The following is a 23598-nucleotide window of genomic DNA, read 5'->3' on the forward strand; positions in this document are numbered from 1 at the left end:
CAAAAGCAATGTTTGCTTCTTTCCTAATCCAAACTGCTGGCTTTTATCCAAGCTTCTCAGACTCCTGGGGGTCCCTAGAGGACCTCTGAGGGGTTTTGCAAGAGGAAAGCCAACTGGTTGTTAGTAGGCTTTATTTCATCGGACAAGTGATCACAAACTGAACAATGTCAGAAACCACTGGGCTGAACTGATCAGGACTCGGCACGTAGCCTGTTTAATCAGGAGCATGCAACATGAAAATGAAAGCAGCTACATTCTTGCCTAATCACTTCTTCCAGTGGGACCACAGTTGAGCTCCACACACAAAACTGACTTGCTGTCATGCCCTGTTAAGGACAGGCCTACAGCAGGCAACACCTACCACACACAGGACTTTCTGGCTTATGTGTTCGCCTGGAGTGAAGGATATGGCTACAACCCCTGATATATGTGGCCTTATAGCACACCATGCTCCTCCCACCACGAAATGCTGTGTTTTCAGCAGAGACAATCCCACAAGTTAAGACTCTGAGCAAAGCCATTTATGCTGTTGTAGAGCTAAGTAAAATGGAGATTTAGTGTGGTTTTAGTACTTCTGATGAAAGCACATGCCACACAGTACAACACAAAAGTTCAAATCACCAAGATTTAACTGGTCAAGACAGAAGCAAGAAACATCCTTCTGGGAGGGGAAAAACAAACAAGCAAAAAAAAGACTTTATATGCAGGATTGTTTCATCAGCACCTGTTGCATGTGTCTGGGCATGAATTGACCCTCCCCACTCCCAATAAATGCTACAGAAGTCTCTCAATAAGGTTGGCATTTCTGATGCTTGTGATTTGCCCTAAAGCTTTGTTCTGTGTAAACAACTGCACTGAATTATCGTTTTGTTTCCATAAGGATGACACACTGTGTATTATACTTAGCAGAGATCAACATTTAGGGCACAGAAAACAGTAGGAGTGTTTTGATAGCTAGATAGATTTCCCCAAGTTTCCTCATAACATTTTTCACTGGAGCTATCAATTTCCCTGCAATCCTAGAGAAGAATTTCAATAAAATCAGAAGGTCACTGACTTTCACTGGGAAAAAGTTGCCACTCTGACTCCATGAAAGCAAACTGTGCCCTTTTCTCTGTATAAATAGTACAGCATCCCACTTGCTTTGCCAGAACAGTAATCCATAAGCTGTGTGCTAGAGCCCATCATTAGGAGGGGTTAGTTATCTTATATGCTCCACTGAGGCCAGGAGCAGAAGTTGCCCTCTACATGCCAAGAAATCCAAATTCAAAGGCTGCCAGGCTCTCTGGGGTATCTCTTCCTGAACTGTCCTGTTCTACATAAGTACATTATTCCCTTCAGGATCAAGTTTACCAGCTAATTCAGTTGGCTGTGACCAGATTACTCTTTACTGCTGTGACCTGGCTAAAAAGGAAACAGTCCCGTTACATGTTAACAGAAAGCTCAGATAAAAAACCAAGCTGGGCTTAAGTTTCTCCTGTTCTTGACCATATTTGTGCTCTTCCCAGGTAACTACTTTTTTTAGAATCCAAGGCTCATTGTCCAGCAAAGAGCCAGCTACAAAATTCAATTGCAAGCACCAGTCTCCACAATATTAGGATGTTCAGATTTGATGGATTGATTCAGGCCTGTAGATTGGTGGGCCATTGCAAGGAATCCATGAAAGACCACCTGGCAGGGGCAAGGGAGTGGCTGCACACAAGCTTATGATGGCAAGGTGTTCAGTTCAAAGCAGAGTCTTCTCTTCCATTACAAAGTTTTAAGAGGTCTGCAAGTCAGAAGACAGGACAAGCCACAGTAATCTTGTTGTCAATATTGATGTTTTATGCATGCCTTACTCCCACTGAGTACTTCATAGTCACTAATAGAGGTTACCCTGACTCCTGTGAAAAACAGAGAAAAATCTTTGTAACAGCCCATTCATTTTGGCAAACGAATAAAACTGGAAGACTGCTGGTGTTTCTGAAGCCAGACAGCAGCAGCCATTTGAAGCAGCAGAGAGCCAGAAACACAAACAGGAACAAGGTAAGTTCCAGATCTCCCACTCCGCTATGTTGGGCAGACAAAGATTGGAAGGAACTCCAATCTTTCTGCACACACCACCACCCTCCACCATCCCCCTTGCCCCCCCGACGAGAGTTTGAAGAAAGTGGCCATAAAAATAAGTTCTGGCTAGCAGAGTAAGATGGGACAATTTATCTAGGTACCTCCCAATAGCATAACCCTTCCCCAGGGGGCATATATTCTGTACTTAAGTGCACTTCAAATACTCCGTTGCCCATTAGTCTTAAGTTCTCCTACACAAAGTGGATTATTAGAGACTGCTGGAGGGAGTAGAGTCCTAGAGGAATCTTTACCTTAGGAAGAAAACACAGTTCAGTCTGCACAACAGCTTTCATCTTCAGCAAGTTCTGCAGCCAAGCACATTTAACTGTACTTTCCTTGCTTTGTTGCGTGCATGGTTGACCTTCCACACAGCATTACCTCGAGGGCTGAACTCGCTTCAATTCATAGGCAACTGCACAAAACTTTGCCTTATCCTTCTTCAGCCATTGAAGTTACAGGGGTTAAGGGAAAAACCTCTTCCTACTGGAATTATTAAAAGCCTAGAAGCAGAATAGCCAAATGGTATGGAGCCACAAGTGCAACTCTTTTTCAGAGACAAAGAGGGAATCCAGCTCCCCAGAGCAACATTCAGCTTCCTCAGCCATGAGACCATTACTCTTCCCTTCCAACCCCCCCCCCCCACCTCATTCACAGGGCACCTTCCAACTGCTGTAACTAATGAAGGAGGGCCTCTGAAGGTGACAGCACTCGTCTATTACACATTCATACAGTAGATCCACCCTGTATATCAGCAGTAATACAAATGCAGAATATAACAGAGGCAGATGAGGACTTAAAAATAGTTGAGCAGGCAGGTAGTATCAGAAATAAATTAATCATCTTTAACACATGCACCTCTGTGCCTACGTACCTGACTGCATGCATAAGGGGAAAGAGGTGAGAAGGCACAAGGAGTATTTCTCTAGGAGAAAGTCCCTCCGATTTATAACTACTACCCAACTCCTCTCAATTTGCTGGTGGCATGTTCCAACTGAATCAAATAAATATGGTTGACCAGAACCATAATTACCTTCATCGTGAAAATGAAAGGACTTAGTCCATGACTGAGTGCTCAGAAATAAAAGGGGGGTTCACTCCTTTGAAGTGCTTTGCTTTTACAGGCATTCTTCTATGCACTGAACGGTTTTACTGCTCCCTCCCCCAAGCTTATCACAATCAATGAGAAGACAGTAGCTTCCAGTGTTCACACAGGGAGGAAAGAGGAAACGTACAAAAATATCCATGGAATCACTCTTTGTTAAATTAGACTGACTTGATGGAATTTGGCATTCAATATCCATGCAGCGTGGAAATCATGCCCAATTACAACCAAGTATGTAATTTTTGCAACATAAAAGCTCCTTGAATTAGAGCCTTTCAAAAGAAAAACTTGAGTCTAAACATTTTTGCACAGCCAGATAACCTGGTTGTACATAGGTCTCCTGCCTTCATATTGCCATTACATCTGTAGTACTGGTTAGTTCATTCCTAGAAAGCCTGACCCTGAAGGGAGGGGTGAGGTTAAAAAAAAAAAAATATCCTTAAGACCTTGATTCAAAGTATAGAGCTGAGGATTTAGAACACCAACTAGTTGTCTGAAATAGACCCTCGTGTTCAAAGATGACATTTGCCACATCTAATCTAGAACTCCTTAAGCTGCAGGCAGTGGCCCAGATCTTCATTAAAGTACAATATTAAGTTTTATCAAAGTCAGTACCTCTAAGTTTATGCCAACATAAATTAATTCAGAATTTAACTCTAACTCTGAACTAGCAGTAGGTGGAAGGGGAATTGTAAGTAGAAAACCAGAACACACACATGCCTACTTGTCCTCAAAACTTTTGTGGAGAGAAAAACGTTAAGAAAACCAGCATAAGGAGTCAGCAACCCTTTAACAGCATCCTGTGCTCTACTAGCACTGCTGCTGTGGCTACAGAGTCTCCTCCACCATCCATGAAGTCAGTACCCATTGCTGTCTTTAATTCCCCTCACTATATTACATCATAACAAAACAACACTTTGCACAATTTAAGTCCTCCAAAAGGGACAAGTCAGGCTCCTGCTGGTTTTCAGCATCCCTTCAAATCACATACCTAGCCCTACAGGGCCTGTATCTGCATGCATCAAGAGCCAGTCCTCAAGGATTGAACAGGGTCTACTCCTCAATTTTGGTTGTTTTATTTTTCCCTTATAGATCTCTGTATGGACAACAGTGTATCCTTGTGCCTCGCATTCAGCCCTCTGTTGCCAAACTCACAGCACTTACCAGCAGCAATGAAAGCCACATGCACGACAGGAACACAGGGACTTTGACTAAATGAAGCAGTGTTTTTCATTAGCATTATACTGGCACCAAAACCCACAAATTGCAACAAGAACAAAAGGCAATGTCAAAAGGAGAGCACTGAGCATATCAGAAAAAAATTAGGATGGCATGAACACGTCATTGCTTCCTATTAATTGCATGATGTTAATCTGCCCATGTAACATCCATGTTTCAATTTTTTCCTGAAGCTGAACAGTAGAGATATTTCTGTCATTGGAATCAGGTACACCCTTTTGATAGCTAAAGAAAAAAATATATTGAAGGAGATCCCACAAACAAAACATTGCTTTTTCCTCTTTAAGGGAATACAGATTTGTTTTCAACACTCCGAGCAGTGTCCTCTAGGCCCAAATAGACATTGAGAAGCAGCTTAGAGCATCAGCTTCAGATTCACAAGTGTTGGGATGCAACTGGAAATACCTATATTGACAGCTGTGTCAGGTAAACAGAACCCAGAATTCTTCTAGCAAGATTTCTCCCACCTGCCCTCCCTCCTCTTTTCCTGTGGCATGTAACAATCATTTCATTCAGTCTACGTCTTCAATTTGCTCAGAAACTTGTAAAGGAGTTTGTGGGCTCTGGTATACAAGGGACTATGCAGCAGACCTTTCTAGAGTTGTTATCTACTGTGTGGTTGCCCGTCATTGTTGGGAACTAGATGTCATGAGCCAAGGCGACCTCCTTCTCAAGTGAAGTTGCAATAAACGTGCAGGCTCAGCTTTATTCCACATCACTTCTGTTTCAGGTGACTTTTGCCATGCAAAGAGCCAGATGTGACAACATCCTCATTGAAACTGCTAAAGAAACAACCTTTCCTCAAATGCAAGAAAACCCTACTGCTTGCTCATGTTTCCAGCGCTGGAGGAGGTGATTAGAAATAAGCCAGTCTAGACAAATCTACTTATATTGCTTTGAGAACAACAATTTCTCTTTTCCCTTTTTGATTTGTCAGGTTATCCACTTGCATTCAGTGAAGCAACTGAAGTTCAGGTACCCATCAGCCAGCATTTGCATTAGGCCTGAGACAAGACTACTGCTGGTGCTCCAGGAAGACTTTTTTTTTTAGGGACAGCTGTACCCTACCAACGTAACTGTACTCCAGTAAAGAGCTTTTCTCTAGTAACCACTTTACTGATACGCTAGGTCAGTATTCCGAATACCAGGCTGTGTTGTGTGGAGTAGATAAAGCAGGCTCTCTTTCTCTTGCCCTGCTCAGAGATCCCCAAGATGAACCACACAAGGCCCCAGTTCAATAAAAACAAAGCCTTACAAAACCTCTCTGCCTGGGTATCCAAAGTGTTAATCAGTCTGAAAAACAAAACCCAAAGCCTGTGTGTTAATTTGCTATTTAAATTGAAAACTTTTTATTCCATGTCTGCCATGTCTGGCACAAGGCTGTCCTGGGCGTTACTACAATAAAAAATAATTTGGAAAATAATCCTATTGTTCCAGTCACACCCATGGGAGTTTCATGTGTAGGGAAGTAGGAACATCAAAACTGAGATCTGTTGTGTGATCAGAGAGCTAAGTTTGCCCTTTACAAGAGGCAGTTTTGATTCAAGTGCACGTTGGGAGAGAGATCAGAGGCAGTGAGCTAAGGCAGGAGGATGTCTCAATAGCTTTAAGGTTAATAAATTCCTCCTTGCACAGCCTAAAACTCTCAAAAATCATCTTTAGTATAGTAAACTAGCCATACCCTTTACAAGCACACGTCCACACCCATGGGTGGTTAGGTGATCACATCTTTCCCTTCCTTGCCTCCCTGTCAAGTCAGTCATTCCCAGTGCCCATCTAAATGCAGCAATGAATTGCCCTAAAACACTTCCCAGTTGCCGGTCACAGGCCCTTTCAAAGTGCTTTCCCCACACAAAGTGGAAGCCTCACTCAAAGCTCCATGTGACTATAATACAGTTTGGATGCAGTAGTTACAGGCGCGCAATAACCTGCTCTTCCAGCAACCTCCTTTTCACCTTTCTCCAGACTCCCACTCTTACACTCTGCCGACCGCATCTGTCCAATGCCGTAAGAAGTAACTACGGAGCATTTCCTGTAGATCAGCTCTTCTGCACACAGTAGTCTCAAACCCCTGCTAGCAAACACTCAGTATTGCCTCATCAAGTTTTAAACTCACTCTTAAGCAGATGGTATACGTTTCAATCACACAGAATCCACTGCACTTTGACATCTATTTATAGATAGACTGGACTAATACATCTAGAAACAAAGTGCTCTAACTACCTATTTTCAATTTAAAAGGTTATTCTGCTTTTAACACATCTTCCTAAGCTTTCACTGGTTTTGGAAGCAGTCTCCATACCTCATTTCTAGCCAAGAACAATTATTTGTATTCTCCTTTTAAACCTTGCTGCAATCCAGTTTGTTCATTAGGAAAAAGAAAAAAATCTTAAAAAAAAGCCTTTCTCTTGTGAACAGAAACACTAACACCTTTCCTTATTATTAAAAAATTCTTGAGCAATCTAAGAAACTGCTTTAGTGCCTCGGTGCTTTGGAAGCCTCTATTTGGAAGGGAGATGGTCTTGAGGGAGGAGATCTACATTTCAGTATCCAGGTGGAAAATGGGTTTGATTTGGCCAAGTAATAACAGCCGAAAAAGAAACTCCATAGCCTGTGCACGCACAGTAGATTCCTTAGGAATGATAACACTGCCTTGAAACAATCCCGAGTACACACGTGGGAAACCGGATGGAGAGAAAGCAGCACTGAGCAAGAGAGGGGACAGCAGGAGGTCCGAAGGAGACATACAGACATTTGGCCAGAAAAATTCCTGCCCTGTTCTGTGAGGAATTATAAGTATGGCAAACTCCATTAGATGGGGTTTGTAGGGTTTTTTTTGGTTGTTGTTGAAGTGTAAAATTACCTGCCAGTGCAAAAGGGCAGTGCAACCTAGCTGTCTCCACCAAGGCAAAGTGGAAAACGCCACAACAGTATTTTAACCACAGATTTGGTAAGGGTGCAAACTGATGCACACAAACAACCCAACCTCCTAAAGCAAAGGCTTCACAAGCATTCCTCACCGCTCTGCTGGGAATGGGAATGTCTAGAGTTATTGGTGAGAAGGGTCTCAGTCTACGTGTGCAAAGCAGCAGCGACTGACACTAGATAAACTCACATCCCATTTTAGACACATACTACTTGCAAAAGCTTGTGACAAATTCAAGGCAAAGCCATTAAAGACAAATAACCTTTTTCCCTGCCTCTCCTATTTACACAGACTTCTTCAAAACCAGAACATTCAGAGGATGAAGAACAATACAAAGAACAACGTAGAAGATACAAGTTTGATTAAAACAAGGAGTTATGGCCTGAATGTTATTGACGGGTGACAGTTATTCTGTATTTCTGCTACCTTTTTTGTAGTTTGGGAAGAACACCATACTGTTGCTTTACTTACTGCAGGCAAGCCAGTAAAACTGGGAATGACACGCGGCTGCTCAGCAACAGTCTATGGTTTATTATTACACTGAGTACATATGCAAACAGCCTTCACACACCACAGCTAAAACTTGTTTGTGCTTTTCTCCCTCATATACACATGAGATTTTTCCTTTACACCTTTCAGTTCACCTTGGAGAAATTTTTACATGCAGTGTCTCAGCAAAGGATGATGCCAAATACAGCAAGCATATAGGGATGTCATACAACAGCCACGTCACCGTACACATCAGTGCTGAGTGCCAAAGGAAATGTCTGTGACAGACTTGTGTCACGTACTTCTTGCAGCAAAAAAATCCCTGGTATGAGTTTCAGTTGAAACCACTCTTGCAAACACAAATCAGAAAGGCTGGTTGACCCTCAGAGCATGCAGCAGGGAGTGGCAGAACAACAACTATTGAACTGTTTCCCCTTGCTGTCGGTACGTCAACGGGGGCCGCCTATTCACTTATTCAATTATTACTGGCAATATTTGAGCCATAACTATGCGGGGAAGATGCAATTCCAGTCAAATGCTTGCACAGGGTTTGATGTTGGGTTGGGGGGGTGGAGGTGGTGTTGGCTGGTTGGGTTGTTTGTTTGTTTGTTTTTAAAAAAAACAACAAAACACAACCACACACATCAGAGCTCACGGATGTGACCTGCAAAGCAAGTCTTGCCTCCACAGGCCACAGAGATGCTCAGACACAAATCAATAACCCAGACGTTAGTAGCACAAGGCAACTCCCAGGCTCAACCGGACACCAGCTGAAGTGTCCAATACAAACCAATCCAGTTTTTAGTTGCATTCAGTTCAAGAGAAAAGTTGCGATGATTCCTATCATTTCTACATACCCACTTCTCCCCTCTCTTCCCATCCAGTGCAGGCAGATACAGCTTCATCCTTACTTTCCCAAAAGCAGAATGCAGCAACTCTTCCAAAAGGTATCTGGGAGCTGAAAGTTTACTTTCAGCAAAATTCTATAGTCATTTGTAGAAGCTTCTTTGAAGACCTTCTAGTTCAGACGCCAATAACCACTTGGCTGGGCCTGACAGACATAATTAGAGAGCTTGATTGTTTCAAAGGACATTGCCCAAGAAAATGAATATGTTGCTGCGGTCCTTGCAATAAATTTCCAATGGGTTTGGTTGCAAAGGTCTTGAAAGGGTTTTAGCAGACTTAATTACACTATCAGGACTCAAGTATTTTTTCTGGTGCTTGGCACAATGGGATCCTATTATTTCTGCTTGCAATGCACACTCATTCAAAGCTTATCCACAGGTCTACAGCCTAAGAATTCCTACAACTTTGTAATCCAAAATTTTTGTATCATTTGTGATATACATTAGTGACTTCCAGTAACAGTGGCCCAAGAGACAGCATTTTACTATGCGATAGTTTAAACCATTTGGCTCAGTGCTGTATCCTGAAATATACTGCAGGGAGACTATATATTTTGCTGCAGGTTACACTGATTTACAGCAGTATTAAGCCAAGTGCTGTAACATCCTACCGAGCCAATTTGCCTTTTTGCTCTCTACTATACTTCAGACAGCGCACAGGAAAAGAGAAAGCTTGCAGCATCACAGTCCAGACCTGCCTTTGCTCAAAGGCTGGTACCGCTCGGTAGCACCAGTCGTTGCAGGCATTTCTGCACTAACCCTGTCGGTCAGTGCTGCTTCTATAGGTATGTTACACATTCAGCCTCCCACAAACCTTTCACTGCAGCTGGGGAAAGGAAAGCACCACAGCCTGTGCCATCACCCAATCCTCCGCTGCTGTTCAGTCCAGCCTGCCCTATCAGTACCTCCCTCTCCCACCTTTCAGCTTGCCCTCCAAACTAAAAACTTCTCTGCAAAGATCAGGGAAAGACTAGCTCCTGAAGACTAATTTCAGTCATCCAGGCTCAGAGAGGTGCAGTAAAAAGGGAGCACAATGACCTCTATTCTGTAAGAGTGGAAGTTTATACAAGTGCCAAGTATTATCATTCATAGACTTATTATAAACTTCTGCATATATTCGTATACAATACTTTGGATTTTGCAGTTTTTACTCTAATATCTAACCACACCCTCATGAAATACTCTCCAGAGCCTTCTCTTACATGAAGGCAAGTATTGCTATTCCCATTTTATTTAGAGGAAAGAAAAAGAGACAGAACTTGCAAGTCTCAGTTCCCAGACTCTGTGCTGCTCTATAGAATATACAACTGAGCATTTAAGGGAATGGTCTTTTTCTTGGGAAAGAGGGTGGAAAACAAATCCTTATGAATCAGCCAGTTGATAATTAAAAGCAACTAAATCCAGATCACTTTAAGCTGCACATCAGAATCTGAAGTCCTCAGATGCCAAATTCCTCTGCCGACCAGAAAAGCCAGGGTCACTTGCCCAGCTGGTCACTATTGTTCTGTCCAATAAAGTTCTGGCAGGAATGCATGTTTAACAAAATACAGAGATTAGGCATAGCAAAGAATGCGGCTCCCCCCTCAGTGTTTAGGTTAGTGGGGTTTGCCACGTTGAAATACTGAAGCTTGAGCATATCAGATTTTCTCTGTCCTGTACTGCTAGTGCCAGCAACAGGCACAAGCTGACAGCTCAGTTCTCAGGATCACTGCCATTTTAGCTTTAAGTTTATTAAGAGCAACATAAAAAGTTCACCTCAAAGCTGCAATGACCACTAATTAAATCAGAGTTTTCTTGGGGAAAAAGTGTTTGTGCAGTGCCTTAAATGAGCAACTCCAGCTCACAAGGTCATCACAACAGGGCAAAAGGAGTATTTAGCTCATTTAGCACCTATGCTGCTGCTTTTTCTTAGTCCTGAACAGCTCTAGAGTACCAAATGAGAAAAGCTCTCTGTACCTCACATGCACCAGAAACTCTTGAAGGTCAATTTAAATCAAGCCAGAGACTCAAGGGACCAGATTCTGAGAACCTTGCAACAGGGTAGCTCATCTTCAAATGTCTTAAGATAGCCTAGATTTCCAAAAGGAAATCTAGCATCCAGCAACTAGGTACAGCATCAAAATGGCCATGATCTTCCCAACATCTGACTTGGCTCCTGACAGTTCAGAACCAGGATTGTTAGCTCACTTTACAACAAGGTACACAAGACTAGAGCCAGATGCAAAGCCATGACAAGAACATGTCATACAGATGATCTTACAGAGATCTTCAGAGTTCTTGCAGGAACACAATTTTTACCAAGTCAGATGCCATGCACAAAGCAGTTCTGATACCTCACTGAGCCAAGAATTTCTCAGGTCAAAAAAGAATATTAGACAGATATTTGAGATTCGTAAGTAGATTTGCAAAGGATATAGTCCTTGCAGAACTATGCTTAAGAAGTTTATCAATAGCCTGGTTAACCTTAAAGTTAATGGCTTATATTTAGAGAAACAAAGGATTCATATGTTCCCCTGAGGGGGTATGGTAGCTCACACTGTGTGAAGTGGGGTTTATAGGTAGGAAGCATCTAAAACCCTGTTACCATGGCAGTCTCTCCTCTCTTTCTCCCTTCACAAAAGGCTGAAAAATAAATTTCTGTCAGACCCACACAGTAACAAGTACAGCTGAGATACAGAGCTGCTGTCAGCCAGACCTAGATGTTTTCAAGGAGAGCCTTTTTTAGCCATCCTAGTACAGCAACAGAAACCTTATTTTAGCTGGTATCACTTCCACCGTATCCGGAAAATACAAACAACTCAAAGGTTGCACAAGATACAGTGATGAGACAAGCAGCCAGACAGCCCACATTGAGCAGGGTGGCAGAAACCAGACCAGTTCTGGGGAAGCAGAAGAGGGAAACAGCCAAGAAGAAAGCCAGGAAGCCAAGCAACCTGAGGCAGGAGGAAGAGAAGTGGCATCAGATGAAAAAAAAAAAAAAAAAAAAGTCTTTTTCTTTAGGGAAAACACAAGCAGAATCTCCCTTGGCTTGGAGTGTTAAATTCATGTCAACCCCCTTCACACACAGGCACGCTGGAGAGCTGTTGGGAGAGCTGTCACCCATTGCTGCCTCAAATCAGGATTTGAAAAAGCTCCCTGTGCTCTGCTGTGTTTACAGCAATAATGAGAGCCTGGAGGAAGGGGTTAGAAACATCTGAGTTTAATAAGGGCTAAGCAGCACACAGCAAAAAAGAAATGTCTGCCCTTCCGTTCAGGGCTACCACACCCCACCAAGCACCGCAGCACCAGGCCAATGGGAGACTCAGCACGGAGACGTTATGTCATCCCAACAGCCGCAGCAGCCCATCTGCCCCAAGCCTTTTCACGATGAGAAGAAGCATTTCAAACCAAGCTGAGAGCTCCCAGCACCACACTTTTGAATGGCTAAATAAGAAAAGTCCTGTGGGGAAAAAGCAGATGTTGATTGACCCCCGGCACAAAACAAGCCAAGGACAGAAGGGAAGTGTTTGTGCAGTGCCTTAAATGAGCAACTCCAGCTCACAAGGTCATCACAACAGGGCAAAAGGAGTATTTAGCTCATTTAGCACCTATGCTGCTGCTTTTTCTTAGTCCTGAACAGCTCTAACATCCAACATGCACAGGGTAAGGAACATCCTATTCCGTTTTTTCACGAACAACAGAGGACCAGTAACCTTAGTACTCGGATCCTGCAATCACATTCGCTGCACCCCTTTCCTCACCTCTGCAGGGCCCATCCCCAAAACTGTCCTCACATGAAACAGGTATCTTTCATAAAACACTTTTGCCTACGCAACCTTCATGAAGCACTCTCTTCCCACCACATGTACTTGGTTTTCTTAGTCTACTGAGAAGTGAAAATTATGAATCCAGAGTCTTGTTCATCTGCAAAGTCAAAACCAACTCCCTGCTAGAGCGCACATACACACAAAAAAAAGGCAGGGAGGGACACCCAGAAGAAACCGGACCAGACCTGTTCTTAAGTCTACAGACTCAGTATAGCTTGGTTACACGACCATGTCCAGGGGGATATTCCCTTGCCTCATGATTTCATTGCACTGGCATTTCTGAGATGCTCTGAGCAAACACATGCCTCTATCTAATGCAAATACTGCAAGGAACATCACTTCCACCCAGTTCCTAGGGGCAGAAAAAGTTGGAACTGGTTAAAAAGACATCTGACGACATAACCTGATGTCAAGATTGGACATGACTAGATGCAATTCTATGTAGTGGTACCTCACAATTAGCTTTAAAGTTTTGACAGATGGTTTGTTTGCTTAGCGCAAAGGAAGGTGGCTGGATAACGGCAGCCTTACTCAGATCTCACAGGAGAGACAGGAGACACACAGCAGGCTACAGAGAAGTAAAGGGAAGAGTCCTTCATAAAAGAAGATCACAGATACCTGCTCTTCTCAGCTTCAAAGAGGTTTCAAAATCAGCTACTATGATTTTAAGTGGCAGGTTCTCTTTTCCAGATAAACCACATATCTATGGAAGAGGACACTGATCTGTCCCAAACATGAAACATGCTGAAGCTGCCTTCAGCTTTTGTCTCAGTAGCATCCATTGTGTGGGCCTCTGGGCAGAAGCCATTTCTAAACAGATAAGGAAAGCTTTTTTTCTTTGCCAGAGCTGCAATTCCTCTGCTTTGGAAGCTGAAAAGGAGTCTCAAACCTGAAGTAGTTTCCTATTTGTTGGTCCTCTCAAAAAGAGTCAACTATTTTCAAATATCCAAGCCTAAAGGTTACAGGCAACACTTTCACCCAAGCGCACTCTTTACTTACACATATGTCCATTTCCAGGAGGAAAATGTTAGATTTGTCAAAAACAGTCAAAACATCTAAACCATGTTATTCCATGCAATAAATTACAAGTCAAGAAATAATTGTTTCTTCCTAAAAAGGAGGTAAGGAACAAAACCAATAAGGAACAATATCACAGTTCCCACCCTCATTCCTTTCTGCATTAAGGACTCCAATTCAGATGAGGGCCACATAGTGTATTCATGCACAAAGCAGCAGCTTTGGTATTATTCAACTATAAAAAAGTTGAAAAATTGCAGGACAGTAACCCAATTAGTAGCATTATGCTTTTTTTTTTTAACTTTTGCAGCTATAACCCTTAATAGAGTCTTTGTGGTATCTAAGTTGGCACAGGCTAGCTTTATGCTCAAAGCCTCAAAATAAACATTATGCCTCAGTGAAAGCGAATTCAAGCACTGTCTATGTCTCTCTAATTAAAAGTGAGTTCAGAGCTTTGAGCACATTTCAGAAATGAGGTTGGATGAATTTTAGTATTAACCTACAAGAGCAGGTTGTAGGTTTGTAAAGTCTATGCTTTACAAAACAATAACGTTTCCAGACATGCTAGAGGTCTAATGCAGGAAAGAGCATGAGTAGCTGCTCCATTATTCTAATCTGGCAGACCTAAAGCTCTCTATGCTTTGAGGCTTTCATTGTTACCTCAAAGCCATTATTTATTTTTCCCCCCTGTATCAAGGCCCAGCCCAGTAAAACAAAGATGTAAGTAAATATTCAATGATCCAAGTGTCACAGAACCACTCCCCCCAAGCAAAGCTGTCAAGTTTCTAACCTGACATGTTTCAACTAGGAGTTAAGCACACTAACAAGCTCAGCTTTGAGAAACTGAACAAATAAGGGTTATTGAGAGACACATTTGTTAATTTATCCAAGGGGAGCACAAGTTCACTGCCACCCATTGCTTTGCCTTTCCACTCCCTTTTTCTTCCTAGAGCTGGTAAATGAAACCTACATGAGAGGAAATGATTCACACAAGCAGCTGGAAAGGCAAGACAGTAGGAGATTTCCTAAACGAATACTATTTACTGCAGTAACTAGAGTCACGTCTGGTATTTCAAAGTCATTCCAGTTTGCTAAGTCCTTACAGTACCATTGGCTTCACTGTTAATTGAATTGCAAAGTTACAGCACTGAACCTCACAAGCCAGATGAAGATCATATGGCTGCAGAGTCCAGAAAACAAACACCGGATAGTTCAAGGGTTTGGTGATGAGCTTAAGACCTTCTGACCTCTTGGTTACCTGGGTAGGGCACTCCAAAGGGGAATGAGCACAGAAGACTCAGCATGACACAAATCCCAGTTTGTTTGCTTGACATCCTCACACAGTCCATAGCAAACCATAGAAAACCAGCGACCTCAGGCAATGAACAGACTATTAGGTGATGGAGGGAATGACTCAAAGCAAGATCATGTCAGTAAAAGGAAAAAGAACCACATTTCTCCAATATGTATAATTTTATATTCCACACCCACTTAAGAGCCACAAGAGGTTTAGAATTTGGGGCTGAAATCAGGTTCAAACCATCCTTCTCTTGTAAAGACACAATTAACAGACAACCGGTAGGAAAACTCCAGATACATGTTCTGAAAGTGCCCTGACAGACTGCATAAATCAGGATACTGATTTATAGGTCACCTTTTAATATCTAGAACAGGCTTCTATCGCATAAAGAGATCCATGCTTACTTAAAAGTACTAAAACCTCACCTAGGAGGCTGGAGGTCATTGTACTACAGCACAGTTGTGCACAGTCCTTCAAATGGGGCTGGGAAGGGGCAATTCCATGCTATCAAATATGTAGCTGTAGGATCAGGCACAATGCAGGCAGCTATTTTGAAAAGAACATATCTACCTCTAACAGGTCCACCCAGACTTGATCTTAAAAGCCAGCCATTCAAGTGACTTATTAGGAGACTGCTAGCCTCAAAGAATAAATCAACAACACATTTAAAGCATCACCAACATCTGAAAGCCTCAACACTTCAGGTTTTTCAGGGGGAGGAAGTAGTATCAGCTTTCCTGTACTATAGCTTGTGTCGGTTTAAATATTTTCCCCACGTCAAAGCACACCAAACAAGTTTAATTGGTCCACCGAATCCAGGGCAAAGTGATTTGCCCTCTGACATGGAGTAAACCATTAGTAGAGGCACAGCTGGAACTCCAGTCTCTCTCCTGGGCTGTGCTCCGAGGCATGGATGTGGCAACAAGAAATGGACGGAGCAACCTGTCCTTCCACGTTGAAACCTGTGCCTCTAGCAATCGGAAGTTGCACTTACAGACTTCAATTTACTGATACTACTTTCCTCTCCATATCCATCCTCAAGAAACATCACTGCTGTAGCAAGCATGAGGAATTACTATGTGACCAAAATAAGTACTCATTTGTAATTACCTCTATAGTCTGGATAAGAACACCTACTTGGACAGTCCTGTTATTTGTAACATTGTGGTTCTAATGTTCATTCACAGGAAGAAATTTTCAGGCTGAGGTGTAAGCATTTGTAAGGTCTGTCTGTCCTTTGTATCCACCCCAGCTGACTTCTGTGATGCTACTGTAGAGTTAGCAGTAACAAAACAGTTGTTATCCTACGTTGCTCTCCGGTTCGTGTTTATGGGTTTTTCTTTCAGCTATCTCCACCTCAGATCCAAAGAGGTTTCCAGTCTAAGCACTGCATCTAGGCTCAGAAGTTTCTAACTCCCACACTTGAGTTCACAAGGACTTGATGCATGACTAATTTGAAACTACAGGAAAATAGGATGAGAAGTTAAGCTGGGAGAACACCATTTCCAAAGACAACTAACACAGATGCAGGAGTTCTTTGAGAACCAAGCTACTTCCAGCATAGGAATAAGCTTCCCTTAACTCAGCTAGCAAAGCTTCTCATGTCCAAGGCTGGACGACAACAGTTTCTGCTTGGCAGACAGCCTCTCCATTCTTATGCTTTGGGTAAGACCTACTTCACATTCTCATTGCCTTCACACAGTAGCAAGTTAGAAATGCACGTGCCAAATGTGAATTTTGAACAAAAAAGTGAGGCTGCTACAATATATGTAACACCAACAAACGCTGCTGCTTGGACTTCAGTCATTAGTACTTGCGCATGCCCCTACAGAAGTTCAAAGCAATTCAAGCACATGCAGAGATAGACTGCAAGTGTCTTTGGTCTAATAACTAAGATCTGTCCAACTGAAGCCAACCAGAAGCTAGAATCTTAATTTTAAAAAAGGAAACAAAACAAGCAATATCCCACCAGAACAAGTATTCCACAATTTCATTTTGAAGGATGCGAAGAATTTTTTTCCCCCCTCCAAATTCCCCTCCACTACCACCATCCCCCAAGTTTTTTTTACACTGCCCAACACCTTAATTTTCTGGCAGAAAAAATGTTAAGCAGGCCTCAGAAGCCCATTTCTGAAACAGCCTGCAACCTGGATACCAAGGACCATATCAGCTATTGAGTTTAGAATAGTTTTCTAGGTGGAAGACAAAAGATTCCAGCAATTTGGGGTCATGGGTTTTTTGGTTTTTTTCCTCCCGTTGGAGAAACACACCTTTTATGACAAGTCAGCTAAAAAAAAAAAAAAAAAAAAAAAAAGAGGGATTCTCAGTTCAATCATGTCTTCACTTGTTGATCAAGGACAGGAAGAGACAACTGCAGGAACACCGTGTGTCTTATGTCAAGGAAACTTGGCAGCTGCAGACCATCACATCAGTATGTGCTGCAAAGTACAAAAACCTGGAGCTGCAGCAGTAACTGTCAGGGCTTCAGCCTGCTTATACTTGGCTGATGGTACCTGGGAGAAGTGTCAGAAGTCACTGGACAAAGCACTCAGGGGGAGGTTACAGAAGAGAAAGTGAGAATGGCCATGTAGTGCCATTAATAGTAATCGCCTACCCACCATCTTGTGTCCTCCACAGCCTCTTCAGGGCAGAGGCCAGCAAGCTCTGCTGTGAGGGAGCTGCTATTGCTTCACATAATTGAGGTGCTACTAAGATCCCTTGTTTAGATGACAAAAGGGACATTGAGCGAGTAACAACAGTTTGTACCAGTCTGATTGAGTCCCCTGAAAAAAAAGGCTTCACACCCACATAGATCAACATTAGACTTTAGAGCAAAAAGCCTCATTCTTATCCAGTACCACATTCAATCCTGGAAAGCACAGCTATCCCAACCTGAAGCTGCACCCTGCAGGAGGCTCCTCCCGACGGTCCAACATTGTGGCTGGGTAAAGTTTTCCCACACAAATTTTCCCATCAGAAAGTGAAGCTGTTAGACGTTTGCCAACAACAAAACTCCACCACTCAAGGGGAAATTAAAATGTACAAAGATTGCTTCAACGTGTGACATTTGACTAAGCACTTGAATTCTTATTTCAAAACATCCACCCGTGATTTTTCCCTCCCTTCAACTTTTTCTTTCCCCCTCTGCTTTAAACTAGAATGGGAGATTCTCACATGGCAAAGTTCCACTAGGAAAAAAAAAAAAAATTACCATCTTTCCCAACATCATTGTTTAAATCAGCTTTAGATGGTTTTATACAACACTTTATAGACTTGGAGAGGGACACGTTCCCCTGACAAAGCATCAGCTATCCAAACAACTGAGGCATGGGAAAATCATGCAAGAGTGTGAACGGGGGAAGGTCTTTGGTGAGCAGAGATACAGTCAGCGCTCATGTAAGCATGGTAGCTCTGAACAAAGATCTGCAGGCTAATAGATATGTAAGACAAATGACATGTGGTTCTCATTGCAGCTCATGCTTTGGGGAGGGGGTACCTTGGAACAGATCCAGCTGGGATAGGTTTATCCCATTACTCTCCTATAATTTTCTGCCATTTCAAACCCTTTGACAGTTACTGTAGTTTAACATCACACCCCCTACAGACTGAGGCCTGTTTGACAGGCCAGCAAACAAAACCACCCCCACTTGGAGATGAAATATGCACCATATGTGAGAACCGTGCAAGGCACAAGGGTAGCACCCACTCTTGTACTTCTGTGACACGCCAATGTGAGCGTGCGGCGTAGATGCCTTATCCCAATTCCTAGCCCAAATAAGCAGTGCTTACCTAAGCCCTCCTCCACAGCAGCATAACTCATGCATATGAGGTATTAGCAAGGGGAGGAGGAAAAAGGAGTAGAGACAGGATGGACGAGCCCTGAATATTAAATTCCCAAGACCCCATTTAAGGGAATCGCAGGAAAAAAAGAAAAAATCGTGAAATTCAAGAACAACTGGAATCAGGTTAAGCCACTCACTCACTTTATACAGTGCGGCTCATTCATCTCAACAGCTGTTTCACCTCTAGAGAAATACCCAGAGAAAACAGAGGGGAGGGAGAGAAGCCTAAACTGTTTGCTCTGCAGAAGCAGCAAGACACAGTACATCAAAACTGATTTACATTAAGTCTATAAGAAATTGGGTTGGGGGGAGTTGGGGGAGTAGAAGAGTGGGAGGTTTGGTTCTAAACAGCTATTTGAAAGCTGCAGCTCTTGAACAGAGCTCTGTAATTAGGGTCTTTGTTGAGCTGAACAAGTTTTTCCCCGCAGCCGAGGGCTGTAACAGTTCCCTCTGCCGGCATCATCCGTGTCCCGGGCTCAGCTGCGCACCACGCGGGACACGCTGCCCCGTGGGCCTGGCACAGCCGACTTCCCCTCCCCGCGGGGTCGGGGGAGGCAAGGAGCAGAGGGCTAGCGGGCTGCAAGTGATGAAGCTCAGGCCCCCCAGTTGCTCCCTGCCCTGGAGAGGGACGCTGCTGCAGGCAGGTAGGGAGCTTCCCCCGCCCCCCCCCGAGGGGCAGCCGCCTCCGCGGGGACTGCTGCCCGCGGGCTCGCCGTGCCCGTTGCTCCCCCCGGGAGGCGGACCCGGACTTACTCACCGGCGACTGGCGAAGCCGCTGCCCGGCGAGCCCGAGCTCTGCTCTGGGTAGTTGTGCTGCAGGGTTGATGCTGGGAATTGATAGAGGAAGCCAGTCCCCAGCGCACATCCATGCAGGCAGCAGCACCAGGACAAGAACAGAGCGAACCGCATTTTTGCGAGGCCGGGGCTTTCCTCCCGCCCACCCTTTTCTCCCCTTACACGGCGCGGGGCCCTGCCGTGCCTCCCCCAGCCCGGGTCACGGCGCGATCCCACGGCGCGGAGGCGCCCCGGGAGCGGGGACGGCGGGGTCGGGGTGCCCGGGGCACCGGGACCGCTGCGCCGGCTCCCACAGGGAAGCCCCGTCCCTCGGCGAACCGAGCCCCGGCTGCTGCCCACGCAGGGGGTCCGGGGCCGGCGCGGCTGTCTGCGCCCAGGGCGCACACTCGGCCCCGGATGCCTTTTCAAATTTGGCGAGGTTGGTCCGACTCCGTCAAAGGGGGCGTGGGGTTTCGGCGTTAACCCTTGCCAGGCCTCGCAGCAGACCCCGCTGCGAAGGGGCTCCCCGTCGGTGAAGGCGGCCGGGCACCCCGGGACCCCTGGCCGAGCCGAGCGCGGTCCACCCGTGGGCACGAAACACGCCGGGGGAGCGGGCTCACACCCGGGCAGAGCTGGCAGCATCGCGGCAGGAAGCCCAGGCTCAGCAGCAGCTTTGGGCTCCAGCCACCCCCGCCAGCAGGCAGGGAGCACACCCGCGGAGCACTGCTCCCAAACCCGAAACATTGCCAACACCCATCACCAGGCCCCGCATCTCCAACAGCCGCTTCAAGGGAAACCTGCTGCGCTTCAGCAGCATGCCCCAAAAACCCAAAAGCTGGTGCCTGCTGCCACGTTTCTGCTGCAGAAGTTGCACAGATAAAGTAGGAAATAAGTATTTTTTAAGACGCTTCATTTGCAAGCTAAGCAGTGCAAAAGTAATCCCTGCTTCAGTATGTGCATCTTTGCTCATTTTGGCATCACATGCAAGCGCTCCCTTTGCCACCGCCTCATGTACACCCCTCTTGCCTAGCACCCAGGATGGCCCCGAGCTTGGAGAATCACACACTCAGCCCAGCCCCCACGAACATTTTTGCAGTTGTGGAAGGATGAGGGTGTTTCGCAAGGGCTGTACCCCAAGAAGGAAGCCAGCAGAATGGCTCCCTCTCTGTACAGCTGCTGAGTCTGTGCTTAAAACCCTTGTACATCCCCCATTTGGTGACAGTGTCACAGACCCCATTTGTTGGCCTTTCAGTGTCCCCTTCCCAGCTCCAGAGGAACCCAGACTGCTGCAGCTCACTGACTGGGCAAACAGCTCTGAACCAACCACAAGGAGGAATTTGATTTCTAAGACTACCCAACTGTGTTTCCAAGTTGTTTAAGTTGTGGATTTTGGGGTTTTTTTACCCTCAGATCCTGCAAACTCACAGAACCCCCTTTGCACCTTTGCTGTTTATGGGGCCATCCAAAGACAGCCCCGATTTACCATTGAAAACAAATCTTGCTGTGTATCCTTGGAGCCTGGGGCTTTCTTGTGGGGCTCCACAAAGGCAGAGACCTCTTGCCCTCAAGGGCAACACAATCCCTGTGAGATTCTGCAGCTGGAAAATTCTGCAGCTACATAGTCCTACAAGATACTGGGAAAATGGCTAGGTTCACCCCCCACCCACAAGTGTGCACCTACCCCTTCCCCCACAGTGCCCACCTCCAGAGCCTGCCCATAGAGATAAATAGCCCCTGGCTGGAGCCTGTAACCAGACAAGTTTAGACTGCAAATGAGGCACCAGGTTTTTAAACAGCCACTGTCATTAATCACTGGAGCAAATCACACAAGGAGGCAGGGGTGCAGCCGGCACTGCAGCTCAGCATGGCTTCCCTTAGGGTGTTCCAGACCTAGAGCTAGAGCAGGCAATGGATCAGCACTCTCTGAGCTCAAAGGGAGCTCAAAAGGTCTGGTCCAGCAGCACTGAGCTGCCAAGCCTGCTCAGAAACAACCACTATGTATTTACAAAAAGCCCTCAGTGCCTGGAGCTGGGACATAACAGGCCCTCTGTACCCAGGTCTGGCTCAGGTCAGCTTGAGCACCCTTCCCTTCAGCCTCCCCTCACCCTCAGCAGGGGAACTTGTTCCCTGCCTATCTCCCACCCCCAAGAAAACACACAGTTCCCAGCAACTCACCTGAGGACGCTCAGCTACTCAGCCATTTTGCTCAGTCAGCCCTTGGGAAACCTCTGCTCAGCCTGGCAGGATAACAAAAAAGAGGCTTGCTCTCTGGTCTCCCTTCTCACAGGGCTACAAACTGCCCCAAATTCACCCTCCTGGAAAAAACATTCAGAAGCTGCTACACACCTAAAAAACTGAGCAGGGCTTTGAGGCTCCCCTGCCCTTTAATCTGAGTGATCACCCTCAGCTGTGTGTATACAGCCAAACTGGGTGCACCTGCAACTGCATCCCACCCCAGGCTGTGTGCTGAGGGCCTTTTGTCCCAAACACACAAAGTTCCTGCTTCTGAGAGGCTGGGATAGATCATTTATCAGTATTTAACAGCACTGAAGGGCACCAGTGGCTTTCTGACCTATTCTCCTGGCTTGGGTTAGCCCCTTCAGAAGCCCTTCATAGTCTTCAAGTCTTCACTGTCTAAGAGCATTTTCTTTTCAGTTGCGTGCAAAATTTGCTGCTTCAGCCTTCAGTGACTTTGCAAGACCCTAGGAGATATTAAACACAGGTGATTAGACAAGACATGATTCTGGCAAATTATTAGAGACATCTGTAGGAAGCTAACGTTCGTCCTATTTCATGAACTGAGAGACTAGAGACCAGAGGTCAAATGACTTTGCTCAAGACTGCAAAGAGCTAAAAGGCAGAGCCAGAAATAGAACTCAGATCTCCAGGCTCCCATTACTTCTGCCCTGTCCCTAATGCAAACTTGCTTCTACTCTGTATCACTGATGTAAAATGAAAATGAAGAATTAACTTCCAAGCTAGTTTTGGAAAGAGAGAAGAAAGGGTGATATTGTCTACCGTAAGGGGAGAATTAAAGATGACATTTCATTTTAGTCCTTTGGATATGCATAATATAATCAAACACAATAGCAGTAATAAATGAATATTTTTTCTCCCCACGGTGCTTACGAGTGCAACATATTCTAACAATTTCTCAAAACTATGTTGATAAATTGGAAACACAATGATGGAGGTAACAAAGGCAGCCAAAAAAAGCATAATCCATTCAATTTATCAGAGGGACTAGCTCTGAGAAGAGAACCCTTGAAATCTGACCAGTCCTATTCTTATAAACCAGACATAATATATTTCAAAATATAAAGCTACACTTTTTATGCTTGTGCATAAGCATGTTAATTAACGATTTGCCCAGGCAATCAGGGCTAAATAAATTATTTGGATGCATTTCACCAATTCAGTTCAAGATGGAAGAGGCAGGGTACATACTGAAAGCCACAATGGATGGAAGCAGAGAGGGAAATAGTAAGCAGTTTCAAGGCCAGGTTTTCAATTTACCAATCCTATTGACTTTGCTATCATGAAAAAGCAGTCTCTGGAGGGCCTTCTTCCCACACACTGCTCACCTTCCACGCAAGTGACAGCCTTACACTGTCATGTCAGGAGACTAATCCATTGGACGTGTGTGGGCACATGGGGTTTCACATGGTCTGGAGTGTTTTTCAGCTTCCTAGTCCACTGGGCATACCTGAGATGTAAGACATCAGAAACTGTTCTGTGAAAACATCCATAATGTCTTTAAACATATACATCTCATGCAAGCCAGACAATAAATGAAGTGGGGCAAAACACAGACAATAAAAGGAATATTCAAAGTTTAGTCTGATTTTTCTTCATTTGCAAAGGAAAAAACTGGAACGATACAGCAAAAGAGGGATTTGTTTTCTACAATATTTTCAGTTGGAAAGGTGGCTCAAAAAGGCAGAAAAGCACTGTCATACCTGTAAGCAGAGTCCAGCTCCAGAATTGCAATGCCATCTCAACTGTTCAGCACCATTTAAAATGTCATTAGTTAGCTGAAAAAAAGTCATAGTTTTAGAATCACGGCAAACAAATTTTGAAAGGCCCATCCCT

The 23598-nt window shown here is 44.6% G+C and overlaps 1 protein-coding gene across 1 annotated transcript in view; it reads right to left on the reverse strand.

Annotated features, from left to right (window-relative positions):
- COL26A1 (collagen type XXVI alpha 1 chain) overlaps window positions 1–19641 on the reverse strand; it is a gene marked incomplete at both ends in the record, with an annotated part of 175066 nt that extends 155425 nt beyond the window's left edge. Inside the window, one exon of the mRNA XM_082008622.1 lies at window positions 19490–19641. Coding sequence (XP_081864748.1) covers window positions 19490–19641 — 152 coding nt within the window. The remainder of the gene's footprint in view (window positions 1–19489) is intronic.
- Window positions 19642–23598: the final 3957 nt, after the last annotated feature.

The sequence above is a fragment of the Phaethon aethereus genome (genome assembly GCF_964289735.1).
Source record: "Phaethon aethereus genome assembly, chromosome: 19".
NCBI lineage: Eukaryota > Metazoa > Chordata > Aves > Phaethontiformes > Phaethontidae > Phaethon > Phaethon aethereus.